Consider the following 25,979-nt stretch of genomic DNA (forward strand, 5'->3'; position numbering starts at 1 on the left):
ATTGTGGTTTACAAGTAGAACTTTGTGGCTACAAAGACCTAACCTCCTTAAGAGTGCAAATATTAAGAAAGCTTTCCAGAACAAGCCACCGCTACTCATTTTTGTCACTTCTTTCCCAGACACTTGAGAGAAAGAATATGTTCTGAAGTGTGGGAGGTTCTCAAAGGAACATGTGAGCAAAATGAGGGGACACCTCTCCTTCCACCTGTCACAACCATTCCTCTTACACATACCCAATCTGAGAACCTTACAATCAATAACGGTAAAATATAGTTTTTAATTGTCTCTTATGTAAAATATGTATCAGATGCTTACAGCACAACAGACAAAAGGACTGGGGCAGGAGGAGGAGTAGGACAAGTAGTATACATACACACGATATCAGGAACAACTGATACAGAAATTCTGCTAGTTTAGCAGAAACCTGCACACTTCAGTACTTACAGGTTTGAACTATCCCCTAGACTGCACACCAATGAAATGCAAGCTAATGTGGATCACAGAGTACTGGTATACTACAGTAAAGACACCACTCTAAAGTGGATTGTGGCATTCTAGTCTCTACATTAACAGTTGTCACTAACTGAGGTGACAAGAGACCTGAAAACGTTTGATCAAACAAGACTAACTGAAGATTTAAAAACAATACCCAGAATACTGTGTATTATGAAAGAAAAGACACTGTCTAATAACAAAAATTAGATTATCCCCATTGTTTTTTCCTCTCTTCAGTACACGTGCAGGCCTATGGTTCCAACTGCACCCGAGTGCTTCTAACCTGTTCCCTTCCCTCCAGCTGCTTGTTCCTAACACTACACCCTTGCAGAAGTGTAATATGCAGTCTACTCTTAGGTAGGAAACTAAGACACTGGCAATAAAAATATTAGTGGTCAGATCAGAAGCAAATCCAGCTCATACTATAGCTCCATGATTTCTAAATCCAGCATAAAGAAAGAGACAGAAGCTTTCAGATGACACTGATGAATGGGAGAGGACGAGGAAGAGCAAGCAGGATCATACTTTTGCACCTGCCAGTAGATTGCTTCAGCACAACACAAAACTGCATGAAAGAGCTTAGTAATAAGTCAGAAAGACATAAAAGGGATACTACATGCAGAAAGCAGCATGGAAAAAAAATCCCATTGTTTGTAGGATCAAGAGGCAAAAGACTGCCTAAAAGATCACTTCTCTTCCCCCACAGGTGTAGCTCTGGCAGAAATATTTTACTGAAATAAAGAAAAAAGAAATGGTTGACAAACAAGGTAGTAATTCTGAAAGCAGGAGACAATTTTTCATAGGAAATGGCATATTACTACAAAACCTAGCAAGTGTGAATCTAACCTATTTTTACATGGAGAATAAAATTCAGAAAATTTGGAGCAAGTTGTCTATAGATAAATCGCTTTGTATGGTTTACAATGAGATGGAGTACATGAGAAATTATATTTCCGCTTTTCAAGTTAGCATTCATATATTTGTTGACTGCAAAACTTCTTCACAGTTTAAATAAAATATGTAAGCACGACAGCTTTATGCACCTTCCTTATTATAATAAAAGACAATAAACCTGGCTAAGGATCCTTCCAGACTGGTCTCGCATTTCTTGTACAAGGTCAAAAATTTGGAAATTCCAATTGTTCATCTTCTCCATTAGTGAATCATGGTCTAATGACATTTTTTCTAATGTAGGACTCTGCTCCACCTGTATGAGAGTAAGATATTTTATCATCTCTAAAATAAAAATGAAAACTAATTTTCCAGTTTTATTGGCAAAAAAGCCATGAAAATCATAAATCATTCAAGTGATTGAATGGCACTGTAACTATGGCTATGAGAAAATCATAAATCAGCAGTACAAATAGCACAGTTAATGGCTTGACTTTTCATATTTTGGGATTCCAGGGCTTTCTGAGATGGTGTTAAATTTTCATTCTTACTTCTTTTTAAACAAGATGAGTTAATAAAACAAAGCAAAAATATGCATAGGCTAACAAAATATTTACTGGGCTTTGACAGTTCATTAATTGAACAAGCTTTAAAAAAAATTTATGTATAAACCCAAAATGTTAGTGAATCCTAAACCATTTGTGTCCCTGCACTTCCAAAATACTGCACTTTAGGAACATTCATTTGTAAGTCTCACTGAGACTGCCACATCTTTCATGAACTTCCACGCGAAAATACTAGTCAATCAGTTTGAGAATACTATCAACATTAAATCTACACAAACTAATTTTGATCAACAAAAAGTTAATACAAATCACAATTTTGTCATTTGCTAGTGAAATTTATGCAAGCTGGAAATACACAATTGTTTAATGACAATTTGAATTCAAACGATGCACCATTTACCTTCAGAAATTATAACTCGTAGCAATGCAAAGACCTCTTTACAGCATGTTAGAAATTATAAAGAAATACCATATTGGTAAAAGTTATTGCAAGGTTTTTTGCAATTGCATGCTTACAAGCAGATTATTCTGTGTTTGATCAGTCACTTCCTTCCTTTCCTCTATTTTCTTCTCTGTATGGTGGAAAGATTCTTTTGAAACACTAGCACTTCCAATTTCACCTTAAAGAAAATACATACATAAATACTGTATCAATAATTTATCTGTAACTTACTGCTGTCTAATAATTATTGAACTGATCATTAAGACACTTCACAGAAATATAAGTAATAGCTTGGTTCTAAACCATTTTTATTTAATAATTTAAAAACAACAAAAATTGTAAAGGACAACATTTATGAGACAAAACCTATCTGAAAATTGAGAAAAGCTTGAAGCACAGCTTTTTACTTGCAAAAACTCGTTCAGTGTTTAGTTTAGCCAAGATGGCAGAGAACTTGTTATGTGGAGTACAGAATTCTAAATCTGTGAGTGGAAGCGTATTATAAAATCCTTAGTGGAAAGCAGGAATATTTTAAACTGAATATCCTAAAGCACAAACTAAATTAAAGTAAATGCATATGAGTTACTTAAAGTATAGAAAAAAATCTCATGTAGAAATTTAAAAATGTTAATTTAATTGGCTTTAAAAAATCCCCAAGAAGTCGATATCAAGTATTTGTCTATTTTTAAATCCCACCTGATTTTCTGTCTTTATATTCTGCAAATTCTGGTTCTGGTGCTGGAACAGGCTTGAGTATCTGACGTCCACAGCTTACAGAATACATGAAAAATATTTACAACATTCAGTAACCTTCTTCTTTTGCTACTGCTGTGTTGTACTGAAAAATATCCGCAAATTACTTTTCTTAAAAAGGCATGCTTTTGAAGGTTGCCAAGTGACCTTGGTATTTTCTCTTAAATTTGGCACATACAGATTTAGTTTGTACTTAGAAAATAATCAACCTCCACCTTCCCAGGACTCACCTCCATGAATTAATAAAGTAGGGCTAATTATTTAGATAGTATTCAGAAATACAAAACTAAATTCCCAGGTAGTAACTCCTCCTTTTCTAAAAATCTGTAAAATATTGTTACTCTGCAATAACTGCTGCTTTCAAGGATAAGCCATTTCAAATCAATAGCATACATACAAGCTTTCTTTAGTGTCCCCTGGGTAACATAGTTACAGATTACTATAAAATGATATGCCTTTTTTTCAGTACTAGTGGATGTATAGGTCTTGTCATATTTTTTCATTTTAATAGTATTCTTTTCAGCACATATGAAGTTACTGAAAATGTAACAGAGTTTACAGTACCTGCTACACATATAACCTACAGGTGTTTTGACTTGCTGCTGAAAATCTGGAGAACTAATTGTGTATCCCAGAGGCTTATGTATATTAATACTTGGTTTTGTAAGAAAATCAGCAGTATCAGGAAATTCTACAGGTGACCAGCTGCTGAAAGCCCCACTGGAGACAGATGTATGACTAGGTGAACCCACAGGACTCAGGCCAGGAGAAGCACCTTCCAAAACAAACATGACATGGGGTTCAGATTACAATAAAAACATTACTGTTTAGAAAGTCTGAAATTAAACAACAAGAACCTTTATAAATTGTAAAGAATGTGCAACTTTTCAAAACATGGTGTATAGTTCACACTGTTAAACACATATAAAGTAGCTAGATCATTCCAAGTTTTGAGATCTATAACTATGCAGCAAAATGTAACTGAAGCAAAGGATTACAGCGAACAGATACTGGCCTTTTTTGACAGGCAAGTACCTTTTTTTCTTGGCATGATAATCCATACAAATCTGCCTAATAAGCCATTGGGGGGAAAAAAAAAAATCTGAATTTTCCTTGTGGGTGATTAGAGATAAAAACAACCAACCAACCAACAACAAACTACTCCATCTTTCTTAAATCCATGAAATTCCCCGTTCCTGTTCAAACAGTAAGCTAGGGTTTACTTCAGGCCTCCATCTCCAAAATCTAGGAAAGCAAGCTGGTAAATCTCCACTTTGGCTACTCTATGTGCCTAACATTCATTTACAAAAAAATTTTTCATTAAGCCAAAACATCATTTCATTCCTTTGTGAAAATATACGAAAAACAGGTTATCTATGAGTGCCCAAGGTAAGTTATACCCATTGTAAACATACTTTTATCAAAAAGAATAAAGTGCCCATGAGGAAAATAATGAAGTGTTCTGTGGACTTTTCCAAAGCCGAATCACTTATTCTGCTGCAAACTATGAAACAAAAACTCCATCAGAAGTTTTATGACTGTACAGTGCCTGACAACAAATTACTAAGAGAATATAGAGTATTGCCCTTAAATAAGAATTCATAGATTATACATTTCCAGCAGTGTCATAGGCTACATTGACTTGACTCACGCACCCTAAGAGTAATATGTAATTACATTTTGTTGCAATAAAAGATGAGATTTTTCAAAGTCCACATTGTTAGGTGCAGAGACAGAAATTTTAGAAAGCAAATGTCACTTCACTGCTGTAAAGAAAGATTTGGAAAGTCAAGAAGCAATTTGTAAACTTCCTTCCAGAACGAAAAGAAATTAATACTCTAATGCTGGTTACTTAATTTCATCCTTTTTACGTGTACACATTCAGCAGGTTTTAATGCATATCATTACTGTCTGTATTTTCCACAAGATTCAAAGTAGAACAGTGCAGAAGGCAGCCCAGTTTTTTATGAAGACAGAACCACTGAGAATGTGCAACAATGTGTTTACATACACATCTGGCCTGAGTTTGCATGTTTCTTGGTGTTTCAAAGAGTGAAAGTGAAATGAGCAAACCATCAGTAAGTAACACAGAGAAAACTACGGAGTTTTTGGTTAGTGCTTTTTTTTTTTAAAATAGAGTGAATTCATGTCTCTCAATCCAACCTGAATATTTAAACTTCTACAAAACAAAATTTGACGACAGGTTGTTATTTTTAAATCATGCTAAAATAGATAGGCAGAAATGTCAAAAGAAGTCGTTTTTAAAGTTTCACTTAATATAGGCAAACAGACCATAATAATCTCTGAAATACTGATATACACATTATTTCAGCACTGCCGTTACAGTATCTACTGGCTTATGACACTGATAGTGTTAGAATAAAATCTATTCCAACTCCTAAAATTTGTTTAAATATTAATCTCAGATGGCTATTAGGTATTTAGGAGTGTCTAAGTGACACTGTTCCATTACAAAAAGCATAATTACTAAAAAATTGTCCCTTATTAACGTATGTGAATGTTGAAGTTTTCAACAGATACCAGCCATACTGAACATCATAAGATTTTGCAGCTGCATAGTATTAGTTGAATAGTTGAGATTTCTACAAAGTTGATGTTAACTGTAATTTCTAGTATTCTTAGAACCAGATTAAAAATAAATATTTTTTAAATATATGCAACATGCTGATGTTATTTTAGCACTACATTTACCTGAAAAAAACCCAATTGTAATACATGATGTACTAACTACTACCTTGACCGCCTGCCACTAAGCTATACAAACTGCACAATCTTACCTGCTCGTCTGGGACCTATATGATGAGTCAATGTCATAGATGATGATCTTTGTTTTGGTATTGTCAGCAAATTTGCACCAAAAGACCCATTTGAATGAGATCCTTGGCTGAAAACAAAACAGCAAGAATTTTTTTTCTTTCCCATCTTTTTTTTCCATTTTTATTAAATAAAATGCTTATTAAATAGCTAGACTGCTCTGTTACAGGTCCACTACCATTCAAGACAGAAAGTACTACAAATAAGTCAAATTCAAGACCAGCTAGACAATGTATTTCAATTGTATGGAATAAAAAATGCTGGGTACTGGATGAAAGCAACAGAAAACTTTTATGCAGTCCTAAAATGACACACTAAATACATTCAGATCTCGTGCCACAGGTTTTACTTTTGAACATGGTATTTACTTTTCTTGAATGTTTTAACAAATCAAGTTATTTTCTACCAGATTTGAGAACACTTAAAAGATTGCTTACTTTGGAAATACCATGACAATCTTATGCAGCCGTGGCTTACTTTTCAAATCAATATTGCATATTTAATTAATCGTTTTACTAATCTTAAAACTAAAGCTGTTTTTGAAGTCATATTGTACTTCAGCAGCTGCATTGTTAAATTCGATTGTTGAATTACGCCATCTGCTGTTCTCGTCATGAAATTGCACTCCAAAATTCCAATCAGATATGCAATTAAAAATCAAAGTGTACATGTAAATTATAGTAAAAATAGTTTATATAAAACTAATTCTTTCATTTATCATGGGAAAAAGGTATTTACCAAAACAGATTTAATCTTGTTTAATCAGATTTATAACCACAGTCAAACACAGAAATAGTACTTGATCTCCCATCATTTGTTTAAACATATAAAAATAAAAAAAACTTAAAGAATAAACACAGATTTATTCTTCTGACGTCTGATGCTGACATGTTAGTCAACTTTAAAAAATGTTTGAGCTGACAACTGGGATAGATTGAACTTTTCACTGTTTGTACATTGTTTAGCTATTGTAGCTTAAATGTATTCTTTTAAAGCACATAAAAACACATTAAGCAAGGTCAGTTCAGCTGGAACTAGTGTTTGAATGAGAAACCAAATTAAAAGTTTGCATGCAAATAAAACGGCACCTCCTCAGAGTTGCTTTTGAACACTATCTGGATGGATAAAAAAAATTCTGGAACGTAGAGTCAAATTTTGTAGCAATATTGATTTATTGTACTGCTACGTAATATCTTCTCTTTCTGAACTCAGCTAGAATTCAGTTGAAAGCAGTCATTGTATGTAAAAAAATTCCTTGGTTTTTGACAAGCTTTCCTCCTAGTGAGCAGTTTGCTGTTTCACTCCCTCTTTTTACTATTAGCCTGATCCTCCTTGCTTCTCCTCCAACATTCCTTGAGTCCTTCATTGGGTTGAATCAGCTCCCCAAGGCAGGAAAAACTGTCTTTTTATTGCTGTTACTCTTCTGACAATTTAAGGGGCTGACTCAACAGCTAGAGCCAAAGGCACAAAGTGCTCTAGGAATGCAGGACTGCCTCTATCGGCAGCAGGAACAGCTATGCCAGTTCAGCTATTTCATCTAACTTTATCCATAAGGCAAGCACCCATGAGCGGATTCAGAGATGATTATGTGTTAGAAGTTAAAGGCAAGTTGATAAGAATGATCACTGGAAGATGTAAGGAGACACGGACTGTGCAAGTGTTGGCAAGAATTCTGAAGGGCAGGACACAAACCACCAAAAAGCAAACACATATTCTTGGGCTGTATGGGGTGGACGGCAGCAGGGCAGGGGAACATGCCTAACTCAAAGTGCTAGTCATCAGGCTCAAGGGATCATTTAAAAGTGATGGAGTACAAGCGAGGGTGTTTTCTGTATTGCAACTTTTAATCGGGTGAGCTCGAGTAGGGTCTTTGGTCGGTAGGAGCTGTAAGGAAACCCTCTGTAAAAGTACATTGTCTTTGAACCAGAAATGTTGAGCCTCAAAATGAAGTCCCACAGTTTCTAAATGTAAAGCGATTTCTCTGGTCTCTGCTTATTTCCAGTGGATACAGCTGAGGAGATTCTTTCAAACACCGACAACCAAATCAGCATGAAAATACAATCTTTCAACTACTACTACTACTAGTATCTTCAATTATATATTATACACAAACCAAAATTAAGTTTGACTATGTAAAAACTTCAAGAGTATATTTTATTCAAGGTGAAAAAGCCACTGACAAGGGCCAAATTATTTAAATGGTTCGCTTTAAAATCAAATATAATATTGATGAATTATTGGATGTGTGTATATAGTTTCACCCACTACTACTAATTATCAGTTATTAGCATATATCTCATTTTCTTTTTAAAAATGCATCTATTATACTTTCCTTATGACCTGTGTAAAACCATTACAGTATTAAGAGATATCAAGTATTAAAAGAGAAAAAAAAAAGCAAAACCACACATATTTTTACAGATTCAACTTGCAACACAATTTCAAATATCTGTTGTACTTTTCTCACAAGATACTGAGCAAAGCCATATACATTTACACATCTAAGAAAAAAAAAGTACACTATCTTAATCCTAAATCAAAATGTTATCATAATTCTGGAAATAAAAACTTTGCTTGCAACATATTGTCTAACAAGTAGAGAAGAAATTACTTTCTTAGTCTACCTTACTGCTTGCTTGATGACCATAGGAATAACAAATGTTACAACACATACAACAGTGGCTACTAAATGCAGTAAAGCTACGTAATCTTTTTAATTAGAAAACAAATTTTTGGGTATGTGGAAGTTGGAAAGTAATACATATTTTAAGTATAAAAGACAAGACGGAAGTCAGTAAAGGTTTAAAGGCTAAACTAGTTTGTTTTGCAATCGTGTATGTTGGACTTTTTTTTCATTTCCTCCTAAAACTGATATGTAGGCCTACCTGTTATGACAGAGCACGCCATTCAACCTCAGAATGACCTGACTTCTTGTCGAGATCAGAGTTACAAAGTATAGTATATAATTAACTTGAAACATTTTCCAGTTTATGCTGGCAGAATTTGGAGACTTAATTCACAAGATTTTACAATAAATACTTCTGCTGCCAAGTTCCAACATTACAGACATTAACATTTTAGAAAGTCTACATTTATAATTGCCCTGCAAATGTGGTTAAGTGCTTACCTTGATGTGTTATATTCCTGATGAGATCTCTTGCTGTTACTCCGTTCCCACCTAGAAGATGTTGATTCTATAGGTGGAATGCCAGAAACTCCTGAAGTTCGTCTCAGCTGTGGTGTTGGCAGGCTACTCCTGCTATTTATCCCCTGTTGAGTAATTTAATCATAGTTAAAATCTATATAATAAAAACCAGACAATAAAATTTTATTTGTTTGTGAAGACTATTTATTGTTAATTTTTTATAGTGAAACAGTAAGTATGGTATCTTATATTCACTCTTATTGCTCAACAAAATGAAAAAAGATGCAATCAAATTATTTTTCTTGCTAGGAACAGTTATTTTTCGTATCTATTTTTTTCTTCCCCCAAATTAAAATATGTGAATATATTTGTACTCTGAAAGCCATGTGGTCCAAGAATTATTCTTCAGAGCTTTTAAAAACTGAGATCTTCTAGAGATAGTAGTTGCTGTAAGATTACAGATCCTTTTTCTACCCATCCCGATCGACCACAGCCAGCTCTCCAGCTCTGAGGATAGCCTGAGATTTCGATAAATCACATGCTAAATATTGACAGTGCAAGTATTGTGGAACTTGTGGAAAGGGTGATGCACAATGCACAGGGTCAGTTCTGGTCCATCAATGCTCCCTCTCTGTTTCCACACCAGCCCCAACAGCACCCGGGAAGCTTCCCAGGCACCTCGCCACTCCCAGCCTGGAAGCTGTGTTAGTTTAGGCACATTGCAGCCCAAACACTGGGAACCGCTGCAGTACTGAACAAAATCCTCTGCAAAGCAGGGCAACAGCATTCAGTCCTGTATGGAAGTAACACAGGACTTCTTAGCTCTGCTTTACTGAAATGCCCCCAGAAAAATGTATCTGTGTTCAAACAGGAACTAGTGGAACTTAGCTAATAGAAAGGATAGGATCACTGAACTGAAACTGCAAAGCCAGCTCTGGCATACCTGCATCCACTGCACAGACAACCTATACATTGCATTTTGAACAATTTTTTTTTAAAAAAAGTGTTCCTCACTGCATTCAATCCACAATCTGCTTGTTAACTCATCCCTAGATTTGGCCATTCAGTGAAGGGGGGGAAGGGGGGGAAGATCCTTCTGCATAATATTGATGTGTGTAATCAGACCTTGCAAAGTAAAACAGATACCAGAAAAAAAAATGTTTGAAACAAAAAATCCAAAGCAGTATTTGCAGTATTGAGTAAGTTCTGCAGGGTCACGTGTGAGGACAGAAGACCCTTGGATCACTTCAAAAGTCTGGCAGAAATAATGACTTGGCAATTTTAAGTTTCATCAGGTGGTCAAAGATCATACTTAACCCACAAAGCTATTACATATTTCAAAAAATGAAACAGTGTTGACACAAAAGAGTACAGTCTCTTACCCTGAAAAATCAGACTGCTTTGAATCCTTGATACGGGATGTACCTTGACTCTGTTTGCTTTGCTGCAAAGCTGCAGTTACAGCCAGAAAGGTGGAATTGGACAGGCAGAGTAAGACCACCGTATCACCCACAGAAACATACAGTAGTCCTTAACCAGCCCTACCAGAAAGAGAAAGGGAGCAGCATATTCTGTGTGCTGTCGCACAGTGGTAACACTCTTAGGCTAGGGTGGACTCCCCTATCAGCGGACCACATCAACCTAATCTGAGTGCTGTCTACAACATGGAGAGCACAGCTGCAAATCCCCAACGCTGGAAGAGGAAGGTTCACTTCCCAAAACAAGTTCGTATGTTAGTAGAATACAGAAAGAAGGCCCTCAGCACCTGCACTTTTTCCTGGCTAAGAAAGGGAAGGAGAACAAGGAGTTCCCCTCTAAGAACAAGTGAACACTGGGGATATGACATATCTCCAGAACTTTCCCCTGCTGATAAAGAAGCAAAGAATAAACAAACCATGGGTAGCAAAGGACTCAGGAACTTCACATCACTCTATGCTAGCGAAGTCACTGGTAAACACTATACAAAGAGGAAAAGTTGTTCTGGGAGTAAAGTTTAGACCATGCCAGAAATCAAAGTTATTATGAAAAACTTTCAGTTATCAGCAATAACAAGGCCAGAAGACAAGGGATGTGGATACTCAAGAGCTTGCCTAGACAACTTTTACTTGCCTAAAGTGTGAAAACTGTTAAAATCATGATTGTTGGTAACTCCAGAAATCCATCAATCTACCAAGCAGCATACTGTCATTACAAGCTAGGAAATCCAGGGACAGCTCTGTCATGATGGAAGTGAAAGTCTTTTGATGGCAGACCAGCCCTGAGATGTTATTTGTCTAACAAAGATTTCCTTTTTCTTTTTTTCGGAATGTAAAGAGATTGATCAGTAAACAGCACCAGCTGGGCAGTTTATGCTTTCCAAGTTGTCAACTCCCAAGAAACTCAGAGTGAAGAGTTAGTATTAGATAACCAGTTATTGCTAACCCAAGGTCTCAAGCCTGGTTTCTTTCTTTTTCTTGTGTTTTCTTATTTTTTTCCTACCAAAAGGAACAGGCAGTTCCCCAACAAAAGTGAAAAAAATTTAACTGGATGCATTTTGGAAGCCAGTCAGGGAAGTGAAATAAAGATGTACATAACCCTCAGCAAAGAAACAACTTATTTAAAATATGGAGAAGACATTTCATATTCCAAGTCAGGGAAAGAGAGAATAGAAACCATTCAATATAGTCTGAAAAGTCCCATTTTGAAGAAATATTTTCTTCTGATTTTCTTTGGTGTGTCATCATCTGAAGTTTGTGCTGACTTACCTGGTTTTTGAAAGAGAAATCTTTTTCTTTCTTACAGTAACATACATATGGGTAGATCTTTTGGCTTACTCCTAAACATATACTAAAGTCAAACATTCATGATAGTGACAAGCACTATTTTATCTATCAGGTAAATAAATATACAGAAAACCCCCCAAACTTAAAGAAAGAGTAACAAATTTTACATTTAGGAAGGAGGAAAAGAGAATAGCTGTGAAAAAAACATAATCTTTCAATTTCATATGATTTATAACCAGTCTTCGACAATAAATATTTTTCATTTCAAACAATTCTGACTAGCTATACAGAAATTTTAAAAATCCAAAGTTGTATTTGCACACTCACATAAATTCTATTTTTCACATTGGTGTACCGATCCTTAGTAGTTTTCAAAAAAATCCACAAAAAACTCCATACGCTGAATGGTTATGATCCCTACCCAACTGACTTCTGCAGATATCCATGTGATATTCCAATGGCTTTCATACTGCAACAATCCTGCATGCTCTTCCACAGAGCAATCTGTAGAAACTGAGCTTTTCCCCAAAAGCATTTGTCTTGACAATGGTTCTTACAGACATTTCACAGGCTGAATCTGGCTCCAGGGATTTTATCTGGCTCCAAAATACTAAGCCAACAAATTGATCAATTTGGGCCAAGCTGCCCACTGCCTGGAAATGAAAGCAACTACAAGGCAGGGACGTCCCAGACCAGCCTGGACAATAAACAGCCTCAAGCTGTCAGTACTGGGCTACTCTAGAATTCTCAGTTCTGGTGCACTTCAGCTGAGTTTCTATATTTGAATGTTTATCCACCATGTTCCTTAACATGTTATATAGTAACTACACTCTTGCTTTCACTTATTTATCCTAGATAATGGAGAAGTGACAGTAGACTTAAACACTGGTCACATAACTTGATGTGCTGCACAGAAAAAGCTATTGTTCATTTTACACAGGTGATTTGCTTCTGTCTAATGGTTAGTTTGATGTGCACAAGAGTAAATGTCTTTGGAGAAAAAGTCAGTGAAAAAACCACATTAATTGTTAGATCAAGAATATGGGAGAACTGAGAAAGAACAACTCTGTTTGTGCCATATCATGAGAATATAACATCTTCATTTTATATTTCCTTTTAGTTTTTTAATCCTGTCTTTATTTCAAGGAAACACGTTCAGAGTGCAGACCAGTGCTTTTACCTGTCTATCCATCAACCACTTGAATTTGTATTTTAGGACCTATCTACATGCATTCATCTACCTTCATTTAATGTGTTTTTACAGCTGCTCACTTTTGACCTTAAATGTAGTTCACAGGTACTAAAGTAAAGAAGCTATTACCCATACAGGAGCATTCCTTCCAGATGAATTGTCCTTGATATATATTTTTTTAATTACAACACACACACGAATGAAACTTAAATTCATTTGACCTTGAGCAGCTTTCGATCTCCTTTTTCAGCAGGATCCTCTATTTCAGGACAGGGGAAGAAACCAGGAAACGGTGTGAATGGACTAGCCTTTGGCCTGCACGTGCCTGAGAAAGCACCAATCAAACCATTAATGCTTCGAAGAGAAGAAATCGCTTGTGGTGGAAGGGATGGGTCAGTCAGGAGGTCTGTTAGCATGCTCTGAGCCTCATTTAGTACTGAAAGATCAACTCCATTTCCACTGCCAGCATTCTAGAATAGATGGAAATATTGCAAACTATTAACACGTCAAAACATGTCACAGTATTCTAAGTTTTAAATAAGCATCTTATCCATTGCAAATTTTAAAAATAAGAAAACCTCAATGCAATGTATTTTTCTTTTAAAGACAATAATGCATATAGACATATTCAGACACCATTTTTTGTGGGTTTTTCTTCACACAATAAAAAAATATTTCAGAATTCAACATTAGCTTTCAGTTTATTTTTCTCTATTTAAAATAAAGATCCGGTGCCGATTTTTTTCTCTCAATTTTTCATTACTTTGTCTCAGAATTAACTTCATCTTCTATCTCCTCCAATAATATCAACAGAAATTTTGGTGGCCAAACTGTTATAATCACCTTACAGAGGTGCAATTTCCACAGCCTAATTCATTACTTTTACTAACCCTGATTCTACTGAAACAAACCCTAACAATTCTGTCAAAAAAGTGGTTAGTTTTTATTTGTCATAATTCTCTGAACAGGAACAGCAATAGCTTATTAGATGCCACCACTGATACAAGAGAGAAGGGGAGAAATAAGCAATCAAGCAAAAAGGTGAGTACCTGGTAGAGCTGAGTTTGGTGACATTTCTGGGGAATCACTCCCTAACCTTACGCTAATGGATATTTAAAAAAAAAAAACCCACTCCCATCTTAGTCAGGTTTGAGACTGTTCACATATACACCACAGAAAGCAGATCTCTGTCAACTTGGTCAGAACTGCTAAATATCAAGTCTGTGCTACATAGAGCTACAATCTACTAGGACAGCTTAGGTAAATAAAACATCCACAGAAAAATTGAAATCTGACAGTTTACAGTGAATTTTGTACTCAATCACATCTCCCAAAAGAATAACTAGATTCATAATAGACTGACCTGGTAATAGGGCTTGTACCATTGCTTCAAATCCCAATCCCAAAGTATCATCTGTAAAGAAAAAAAAAAGAAAAAGAAAAAAAAAAGAGTAATAGATGATATGCTGATGCTGAAAAACAATGGAATAAATTGTGACTATAAGTAATGTAACATAAAATGCTTCTCCCTTCATGTTTTTGTATGTAACTTAGGCCATTTTCTCAGCTAATGCTACCCCCATAAAAATCCTAAAGAAGAGTTTGAAGAAATTGCATGCAACAGAGATATCTTGATGACAGAATAAATTATATGGCCTTATTTCAATACTTCTGGATTGTTTATAAATCATTTAACATGTACAATAATTAGGTGGTGACAGCGCTTTCTTGCTTCTATTCACCTCAACTTACAAATGCAAATCTCCTCTAAAACCTCCAATATATTTTATAATTTTTTCCTTCCAGAACCATTCAAGCAGTAGCAATTTTGTAAATACAGTGCAAAAAGCACTACATTAACATCATTTATTTTTAAAAAAGGCAAAAAGCTCCCTGATATCTCAGGTTAAAAATCCTTTTCTTGCAGGAGGTTTTGTTAGGTGTTGCTTGAATATGGTTACAAATCTGCATGTTCTGAATAACTTCATAAAACCCACCAAACCCACAAAAGAACGTCAGCAACATAATCTGAAGATACTATCAACTTCAAGTACGTCAACAGCACTCACTTAATTTTTCTTCTGTACTGACAAAAAATAAAAACAACATACAAGAAATGAAATTCAGATGTCTGTTTTGTTTCAAAAGCGTTCAGGCTCTGTGACTTCTTATGGGTTCTAATTATTCTCTGGTAAATGAATTCATTTGCACAACACACATTCACAAAATAAACATATGCAGAGATAACCCTTTTTTTCCCCACTTTTCCTTAGCTACAGAGCACAAATAAAGTGCTAGCACCCCACTTTGTAGTTCATATTCTGCAGTCCTGTAAGTTTTTCTGCCTATTTTTATAGGTGAAAACTGTGTTTGCTTTTGTTCCTCTAAGACTAGCAGCTCTTTCATGGACAAAGCACGATGTTCCAGGCTGGCACATGTCCAGCAGAAGGTGCAGAAAGTGTCAATAAAGAAACACAGGCTGACCTGTCAGCCGTACCTAGGCAAGGGTGGCACTTAAAAGCTCTTTTTTTTCTTCTGTTATCTCCCTAGAGATACCATTAAACTACATTTAAATTTAATAGTTATGACATCTACTTGCTATGAAAAGTGAAGAGATCTATCATCAAGCATGTGCTTAAAGTGGGAGTAAGTTATGGAATAGCAGAAAATCATACTGTGTAAACAAGCATATCTAAATCAAGAATTAAGAACTTCAGAATTTGAGATTTATGGTTTTTTAAGTCATTAATCTAGCTACCATCACCATCTCCATGAATTTTTTTTTTTAAAACTAAGCATGTGAGATGACTGTTAGCCTGTCACTGACAAGCATTAAGATAATGACCAACATTATCTTACCACACCACCTATTTTGCATGATGCATTTGGTTTTAGCATGATAATTGTCAAGGTGAAGGGGTTTGTCTTCCATAACCAGAATGGAGTTGTCCATCTGGGCAGGCTGGGTTTTCTTGTTTTTCTTCATCCTCAGGTTTCTCTTTCCAGACTGACATTTATTCACTGTATCAAACGTAAGTAAATCTTATGGTCTCATTCTGCCCTCCTAAGCTTGGACACAGAGACTGCATCACCCTGCTTCACTGACTTTTGACTCAACCAGCAATGAAGATCAGATGTCTATGTGAGTTTTGTTAGTTGTATTAGCAACCTTTGATACTAACGGTACACAAAGTTGCGTCAGCTTGCTTGCAATCCTGCAACCCCCATTAGCAGAAACAAAAAAGTTTTCCCTTCCCCCAGCTCTTCTGGTATTTTATTTTTATTTTAAATATGTGGTATGTTAGCTGATTTTATTTCTTTGTTGTAAATGAGATCTTAAGAAAATGCCTATGCTCTTGCTAACTCCAGATTATTTCTGTACCATACCTTTCACTGCAACTACTTTTATTAATGCAACCTCCTTTATTCATCCTTTAAGCCACTGGGAGCTTTTGTGCAGAGGTATGTGCACGCAGGCACGCTCACATAAGCTACACTGTTATAATTTCAGGGGTCAATCTATGCGACGCAAAAAGTTCAAAAACTTCCTTTTGGCTTTAACCCTACTATAGTAAAGAAATAGGCTCAAAGTTGCAAAGGCAGAAAACATACCGTGGAAAATGTTACTGCTGTGTCTTGTGTACCACACTCACCCAGTAGACACAAGGTAAAAGAATGTGCACAGCTCATGCAAAATCTACTTCCAATGCAAATAATGGTTTGATATTTTAAATGGCAGGGCACCATTTTATATGCAATCTTATTTAAATGAGAAGTTTCACAGCTTGGATTCATGACTGAAAATTTTCTGTTGCCATTTCAACCAGAAGATTTAAGCTTCTCCACTGACATTAATTTCACAGCAAAGAAACTAAACCAGTTTTGAAATAAACAGAATTTAAGTTCACCTGTACATTACCAATGGATTTTTTTTTTTAATTCACTATACATCACCATTAATTACACATCATATCTCCTGAGAGGAAACAGGTGTAACACAGCTAACAGGCTACCACAGTCTATTTTAGCTGTAAAATTTTCAGGGCTCATTCCATGTGCCACATATTGAAGTAATTAAAACAAGCAGATGAAAATTTTAGGCACAAAGTAGCAATCTCTTCTACTAAGCACAACAGAAAAAATGCAGATCACTATACAATGAATACTTTTCTGTGGGGAATACAACTTGGTACGTCTCTATACTGATCAAATCCTTACAGGTTAATAATGCAAGGGGGGTTATCACCTTTTCTTAGCTGCTTACAATGCACCACAAGATGGCACTCAAATCCAGAGAGCCTCCCCCACAAAAACCACTGCGTGAGAAATGAACAGAAACCAGCAGCGTATTCCTTAACAGACCTTCTGCAGAATTGAAATGGTTTGAGAGACAAAGGGGGTGACAGTTTTAAATGCTGACAGCTGATAAATTCTGCTTCTTTACAAAAACTTTTCTGTTTAAAGAAGAATTTACTCCTTACCATTCTACTCAGAAACTACCTGCAAGGAAACTACTTTGTTTCTCACTGCCTACCAGACTTAATTAGCCTAACTCCATGCCTTGCAAGATACATCTGGAGTGCTAAAAACGCAGCATTTCTGGCATTGTTTTTGTTGAGAGTTCGACAGTCAAAGCTTTAATTTATTACTGTGGATCATCAACAAAAGTTACAAAGTATTCCCCCTTACAACAGGAGTAAAAAGGATACAGTTTATTTTGACATAATGTGAACAGACCAACAGACCTTAAAATAGGTCTTAGGCAGATCCTCAGCAATTTTTGATTTTGCAACCAGAAGACTTGTTGCAGAAAGATCTGTACTCTGTAATACTAAGATTTTGTAATCCATTGCACATAACATTCTTCCTCACCTACTCCAACAAGAAACACCTGATCTAGGAGGGACTCGAGTCATAAGAGTTCCAAGCTACAACTTAAACCTTTGCTTAGCAACTCACACTTCGGCTTTTGAGCATCCATTGTCTGTGCCAACATCACAGCAATCACACACCTGGGAGCTCCTCTGAAAATGAAAGTGCAGTGGACTCTGATATTGCAGATGAACTTCTGAAAGGTGAGAAATGTATAGCTCTCCCCCTATAACCACGTATACCAAATTACCAGTTTGGAGAAGTTCTATCAGCATGACTCTAAATCCAGAGGCTCCCAGTCCATGCAAAGAGCAATGATCACACTTTCCCAGCTTTATAAAATTTTCTGTCAAGCTGATCAGGGTTTTGAAGGACAGTTTATAAAAAAAACAAAAACAAAAACCCATGCATAACACAATACTATGCCTTGTTCTTTAACAGTCAGGGACTGTATTATGTTTAACTATAATAATTGAATCTATTTAGCCTATGAAATAAATTTCAACACAGTTAAAAGAAGACAAGCTAGCTTACAAAAACTAAGGGTTTTTGTAAAATGCTTTTGCTTGTAAAACAAAGAAGTTTTTTGCAAGTCCAAGTGACCTTCTCCAATTTGGCCGCCATCAGCCAGTGACGGGTTTAGGTCAAACTGAAAGACGTCACTCAAAACAGGCTGAGACAATCAACAGAGGGAATTTACATCACTGGAAATACATTTTTTAAAGGCCAAAAAAAGTTGTTAAAGCCCAACAAACTCTCCAGAGAGTTGCTGTTCTGAAGAATGAACACTATATTCAATTCTATGGATGTTTAGTCAAATCTAAGAAGACGTTACATACATATCACTTAGTGGAAATATGTAGGAAAATTGAGAGTAGGCATCAGATATTACCCTTTTCTATATTTTCTCAAACAATGAAAACTGTATTTCCATACACTCCAGAGGAATTGCCATGCAATCTGAACACAAGAATTTTACAATCAATTTATCTGACACTATTTGTAATCCATGTATTCACTGGAAAAAAAAAAGAAGAGGCAAAGGCCCTTGTTCAGTATCAACCCAAGAATTACCAAAACTTAAGGATGGCACTTTTGCAAAGCAGAAGTTGTTAGCAATATCAGAAACATTTCTTAAAAAACTATACAAGGTAACAGTAAAAATGTCTTTGTCTCATACAGCTCACAGTTCAAACAGCAACAAGCAATATAAATTTTTACATAGAACAGGGAAAAAAGTGCTCCTCCAAGAAGCTTCTATTCTAAATAAAACCAAATTCAGATGAGAAATGGGAGAAGACAGGCAACGAAACCTGGCAGACCTTCAGGGGTTTTTGTTTTGGTTTTAATGATTTTTCCATATAAAAAGTTATGTTTCCCATCACAGCAAAGCCAGAGTTTCCAGGACCTGTAACAGATCTGTATTTCAGAACCAAGTTGATGCCATAGAGGGTGGAGTTCTTTTGCATCTTCTTTGCATGAGTGCCACAGCTCCCTTTGGCCAAAGTCATGTTTGAGGAGTAAATTAAAATTCTAAAGGTTTAAGTGCAATAAAAGCCTACGGGTTTTACTTTTCTCAAGTTATAAACCACCAAAAGGACTATAAAATACACTAAGCATTTTTAAACAATTTTTTTTAAAAATGTAAATGCTCAACTTCAGCTATATTTGGCTACTTAACTGTGTAATGATATTTTCAGAATAATTTAACTCATAAAACATAAAATCATCCCATTTTAGCTACTCAAGAATTACAATATTCATAGTTATGCAAAGATTTAAAATACACAGCAACAAAAAAAAAAAATGTTTCAGAGCTTAGAAATCTAAAAATACATTTTAAAACTGGAATATAACTGATATATATGCTCCATACCTTAAGTTGAAACATCCACACCATCTAAGGCCATACACAACATTCGGATTTGTAACATTGCTGTTTGATTGCCTAAACTAGGTAAGTGGGAAGTTTTAGTTTCAATGACAATACTATTCAGGAGATTCAGCATGTGCTTTAACACTTGTTAAGAAAAGAAAACTTGTCCTATTTGACACCACCCATTCACATCCCATGCTCCAAAATTTTAATGGAGAAAAATGAGTACAAAAATGAGTTTCTACTTCTGAGTCTTTCATTGATCAAATATAAAAAATTCCTAGTTTGTACTAGCATCTGTTTGACACCATTAGGCATTAGCTCCATCAATAAGTATTTCCATAGCAACCAAGCATAGAATTAACTAAACAATGAAACCAACACCATAGCCACTTGATTCAGAAATCAGCTCTATAAAAAAATCACCTCATTCAAAAGCAAAATTCTACAACTAAATGAGAAACTAATCTATTGTAAAATATGAAACAGGTTACATTAAATATCCATTTCTTTTCATGACTGCCTTTCAAATAAGACTGATGCTAGATTCATTGCTTTTATTTCTAAATTAGTCTTTTGTAACAGCTTACAATCAATTAGCTTTTTAAAATCATGTAATTTAATGATACAAAAACAAACACAACAGTATACAACCTAGAAGCCTTGTTTTATTTATTTATTTATTAGGATTTTTTCCCTCTCTGTGTAGAAAAGATAGATTTTGAAAAAACATTATGTTATTAAGTAGTTGTATTCAGTATGAAACTAAAGGTAATGCAACCAAAGAATGACTCTGTCAAAGTAGAGGTAGCATTATTTAGATAACACAGACAACATTCGCTTGTAAAATGTTGCAGGCTAAAACAACAGTCACCTGAGTAGATTATTGCAATACAGACAAAATACAGCACTTGGAAAAACATTCAATATGATACTTAAGACATTTAGAGTCATGACGATATTTCTCCACCCATTAAACTTTTCCATGAAAATAAATGGGACAGGAAAAAGCTAGGATATTTTTTGAATTCTAATGCTTATCACTTCCTAAATTTTTACAACTTTTTATCCAGGGTTGTAAAATGGCTAATAGGTTGTGAAGTCTGCAGATAGCCACAGTCTTTGAAAAGAAACTGAGCGTGCTTTCATGGTTCTGAGGTTTGGATACGTGTACTGAAGGAAACAGTCGTATCTTCTGCCCTAGACTCTGTCATTAACTCTACTGAACTCTTTCATAAAAGGCATTATCTTCACTTTTTTAAGAAGTCTAAATCTTCCTTCTGTGGCAACAGACTTGCTTTTACTTAATTGCTGTAGTAAATGCTATTCTGTACACTAATTAGCACCTGCAACATGTTCAGCTGGACACATAAGAACAACACTGGAACATACAGGAGTCTGGCCACCATGTTTTCACTGGACTCCACAGTATTCTGGTCTTCCCTGCAACTACAAATCTTTGTGAAGAGCTGCACTTAAGTAAACTTTAACAAGTCACTTTAGAGTCTTCATGTGTTTTGTTACTCTTCTGACTAACTTTGTCCTCAGCACAGAAACAAAAACAGAGCAAAAATGCTCCACTGTTAAGCTACAATTTCAAATAAGCTTTCAGCAGGTTTATTCTGAAAGTTAGTATTACTGTCTGCAAGCTGAAAAATATTTTTTGTTTGGTTGTGGTTTTGTTTCTTTTTTATGTGTTTGTTTCATTTGTTTGTTTTTAAAAAGACATTCTTCTACTTCTTTTGTAGCCAGGAGTATCCAGCAGGTCAGCTTCTGCTTTGTCTGCTGTAGAAAGTTTTCAGTTTTCTTCTTGTTTGTTATGTTTGCTCCATCTTCCTTTTAACATCTTTTAAGATCTCCAAATGTTTCAAAAAGGTTCTAAAAGGGGTTTTGTCTCTCAAGGGAAAGTAGGGGGAGGTTTTCTTCTTATGTAGGTAATGAAAAAAACTGGCTAAAACCACACTTAGGTCATTTCCTGTTCCTTCTAGGTTTTGTCAGACTTGCACATCAGTGTAAAGGCCAACCAGTAATTTATGGCAACTGGGGGAGGGAGGGCAGAGGAAAACAGCCTGCTATGTGCAGATCCTTTAATTGCCTATTATAAGCATTTTTCTTTCAAGCATGCGGTTCTAATCACCAAAGAAAAGAAATAGTGCCAGGTGGATTACTGCTCTGATCTGGTACAGTTGTTTCGGTGCTCTGGCATTCTGCACTTCTTTTACTGTCATCCATTTCTTAAAGTTGTGTTTATTTCAAAAAAGCAAAATCTAGAAAGTGCTCCCAAAACAACCTTTCCACAGTTACCTACTGGCATTACTTTACAATTATACACAGCAGAAGCCTTTGCTGCTGTGTTGACACACTGTTAATATATTGTGTTGGAACGGACGGAGCGAGCAACCTTAAATTTTGTCTTTCTGCAACAGAAGGACGTGCACAAATCTCATGCTGAAGCATGTTACTGTATGCTGATATATTCTTCATGCAGTAACTAAAAACATTTACAAGAGATGAACTGATTTCCCCCTCTACTGACTTAAATTTTTTAATCAAGTGGGTTTTTTCCATCTATTACACTAGAGATATAGGAATGAATCTCAGATCTTTTTCTTTTCAGCAAAGAGAAATTATTTCATATGACCACAAGTTCTTTTTTCAGTACTGAGTTGAAGAAGATACTGAATTTTTCACACAGATTTTCATCACAACTTTCTCTTTAAAATCTCATAAAATATTTACATTTCCCCTCTTTCCCCAAGTCCCCGTCTACAACCAGCGGCACAAAAGTAAGCTGTACAACTCTCTCAGCCAAAAATTACCATGAATGTGAAAATGGATCATATCAAATGAATTAGACCAAATGATCATCTAGTCCAGTATCTTGCCACTGACAACAGCAGCCACCTCAAGATAAGAATATTCTTAAGTAAGCAGTGCTAATTCTCAGAATATTCTTTCAGCCTCAGCACCACAGCTCAAGGAGCTGTACGTTGTATGCCTTTGTGTATTACAAAGGTCAATAGATATTTCACCTTTGCATCTCCCTGATCATCTTTCCAGAATCCACATAAACTTCTGACAATTCCAGTATCATACACAAAGGCATTTCACAAGTTAAATACAGATTATGCAAAGTTCCCGTTCATTCTGAATCTGTCCACGTCAAATTCGTACAGTGAGGAAGCACACAATCAGCTACGCTTTCATGCAGTCTACCTACCGAACAACTTGTTTTTGCAAAAGCCTACAGTTACTCTCCAGCTAACTTCAGCCACAAGACACAATTTTTTTTTCAGACTATGATGTTTTATTTTCTAATCCCCCAGGCTAGTTAATTCAGAGACACAGCACCTTCAGAGTAACAAAACCTCTAATTCACTAAACACCGCCACTTTTTTATTCAATTGCATTAATTATTATCTTAAGGATTTTTATTTACAAAATTGGCACAAGGTACAAGCTTTACACAAATAGGCATTATTTTGTTGCAATAATTTATCCAATCAAGGAAGATGATGACCCAAAAAGAAACATTCCAGGGACTGAAGCTAGGGAAGAAAGCTGAAAGAAAATGGTCAAGAAGCCAAAGAAGATATTATGTCATAAAGGAAAGCAAATATTGCTGCAGTGCTGTGGTTGGAAGTCATACACGGGGGTTGAACTAACTAAATTCTCAGTTTCTCAAGCTGAATAATGAAAAGCAATAATTTAAAAACAGATGAGAGTATAATTATGAGTCTGATTACAAGAGCAATTGTGTTAGTGAGAGTTAAATCAGTATTCAAAAAAAAATTTCCTAATGGACGAGTTTCTGATTGAAGTGTCAGGAAATACAAGATGAGATCTCTTGTGGGAAAAATATTGAAATTCTAAAGAATGTAATACAGACTGCTGTCGGAAACAGAGAAGAATAAGGGAATGCAAATTGCTGCGTTCTACAGAAAGTGCCAATTTACTTTTCTGTAATGTATTCATGCTAAATAGTACTTCAGTTGGCAGCTTTGTAAGCATCTGAGAAAAAACTCAAATGGCAGCAGATTTGAAAAAAACATAGAATATTTTTTCTATGTAGTAATGTTGTGATGCCATTCCAAATGAAAAAGAGCAATGATGCCTTCCCACTTGTTGTAACATTACATGATGACTAGATGAAATAAAACTACTTGGGGAGATCCACTTTGTCCCCTAAATCGTGAGTCTTGAATAGACAGCTGTTTATGTCATGCTTATCTTGCACGTGCAAAGTGAGCAAAGGAATCACCACTAACAGTACGGGGAGGATCACATGCACAGATCCACCTTGCCTCGTGATAAACTCATCTGTCTAGAAAGTGAGTATGCAGTCAGACACCTCTGGGAGTTGTTGCCAGTTACTAATCTTGTTGTGAAAAAGTTCTCTGTGAAGACTGAGAGCTGAACAAGCTCAGATTTCAGTTAAAAAAGGGAAAAAGAATCCCCAACACCCTAAAACTCCATCGGTCATTGCAAAATTTTTTGTATTTTTTAAACGTTTGATAGCACATCCTCCTGAAATTGATTCACTTTATGTAGATGTCAGCTGAATTTCACACACTGCTAATGTGGTGACTAAAGCTATTCTTTCAGGAAGGAAAAATCATCTTTGTACCACAGTCAACATCTCCAAAACTACAGGTTATTTCTTTCACTGGCCTTTTCATAAATTATGTTCCATTCTGCTGTTCAAACTACAACAGGACTCTCCCACACTTGAAGACATAACTGTACAACGTACTGTATGCAAAGGTAACGGAAAATCATATCCAAAAGCCTGTTTTCACTCTAGTGTTTTGACTTACTCTCTACGCCACTTTGCTACCCTGTTTGTAGAGGACAAGTTACAGTTATGTATAACATTCTTATTGCAAAGGTTTCTGAATACAGGTATATGAAATTCTAGCACAAAAAAGAGAACTACAAAAAATAGTGAAATTGACTTGTTCCTTATTCCAAGTAACCTACTGACTTTTGTTTCTATAATAGGTTTTCCTACGACTTTGACGAGTGAAATTGATAACCTCCCGAAAAAATGAAACCTTGCAATATATCAGGTTGAGATAATCTCAGAAATACCCAGACTTAACACAATATTTTTTTTCTTTCATTTTAATAGCATGACTCAGATGGAGAAACCAGTATGAAAGAAAGAAGTCAAGATGGGTCAAGTGTCTTCCAACGACTTTAAGATAATAACTCGCCAGCCTTTTCTACCCAAGCAGAAAAGTATTGGGATGATCTTTTAAACTGCAAGACATTTTTAGCAAAATCATCACAATAGTGAAAATTACATAAATGCCTACAGAGTACAACATTGACAGCAAGACTATCATTTGCCATTTGGGACAAGTATTATTTACAATAAAGTTACCATGTAGCATGTCCAATAAATCCATCAAATATTACAAATACATGCAAAGTAACTTTTCCTTAGGGAACACCACTAATTTTTTCATTTCTCAGCCTGTTTCTAATAGCCTTTAATGGGGTTGCTATGAAGTCTCTTTCAGACTGTGTTTTCAAAATAGCTATTCATGAGATGAATCTAACAAAAAAGAGTCTACACTCATCTGTGACTACTTCTATGTTCTTATCAACAAATTCAGCTCTTGACTAGCATCTCCTAGAATTTGTATACATTTTGCTTTTTTTTTTAAAGCAGAAAAGGGGAAAATACCTAGAATTTGAAACTAACACTAACCATAGAAAAACTATGGGATGCCACGATTCCCCAGCAATATCTGACTAGAAAAATACTGTCCCAATGAGGCAAGCAGAAAAGCTTTTACAACACCTATCAGACCACTGTAATTGGCTACTCCATTTAAAAAAAACCTCATAATCTTTACGAGAAAGGTAAATAGTTGTATAGTTTGGGGTTTGTTTTTTTTTTAAACCTGAAAGCTGTACACCTTACGCTTTAAGAAGAGTTTTTCCATAACAGGAATTACCGATTTCATTCTAGAATTAATACATATAAACAAATATCATCTACAGCATTAAATTACAGTCTTTACACTGAAATGTAGCAATTACAATTTTTTCTCTATTTGAGTATTTTTAATATATCAGTTAAATTATGACGTTCAAAATGTGTATATTAATCAAATACCCTTGTAAAGCACATACAAACTA

General features: G+C 35.5%; 1 protein-coding gene across 1 annotated transcript in view; it reads right to left on the reverse strand.

The window, feature by feature from the left end:
* The window catches only part of PDE3B (phosphodiesterase 3B), a 94,430-nt gene that overhangs the window by 10,897 nt on the left and 57,554 nt on the right, over positions 1-25,979 (reverse strand). The window contains exons 2-9 of the mRNA XM_075425664.1: positions 14,445-14,495; positions 13,303-13,551; positions 9,110-9,252; positions 5,946-6,052; positions 3,712-3,922; positions 3,091-3,164; positions 2,469-2,572; positions 1,568-1,702 (exon numbers count right to left, since the gene is read on the reverse strand). Coding sequence (XP_075281779.1) covers positions 1,568-1,702; positions 2,469-2,572; positions 3,091-3,164; positions 3,712-3,922; positions 5,946-6,052; positions 9,110-9,252; positions 13,303-13,551; positions 14,445-14,495 — 1,074 coding nt within the window. The remainder of the gene's footprint in view (positions 1-1,567; positions 1,703-2,468; positions 2,573-3,090; positions 3,165-3,711; positions 3,923-5,945; positions 6,053-9,109; positions 9,253-13,302; positions 13,552-14,444; positions 14,496-25,979) is intronic.

This window comes from Opisthocomus hoazin, chromosome 7, assembly GCF_030867145.1.
Source record: "Opisthocomus hoazin isolate bOpiHoa1 chromosome 7, bOpiHoa1.hap1, whole genome shotgun sequence".
Taxonomy (NCBI): Eukaryota; Metazoa; Chordata; class Aves; order Opisthocomiformes; family Opisthocomidae; genus Opisthocomus; species Opisthocomus hoazin.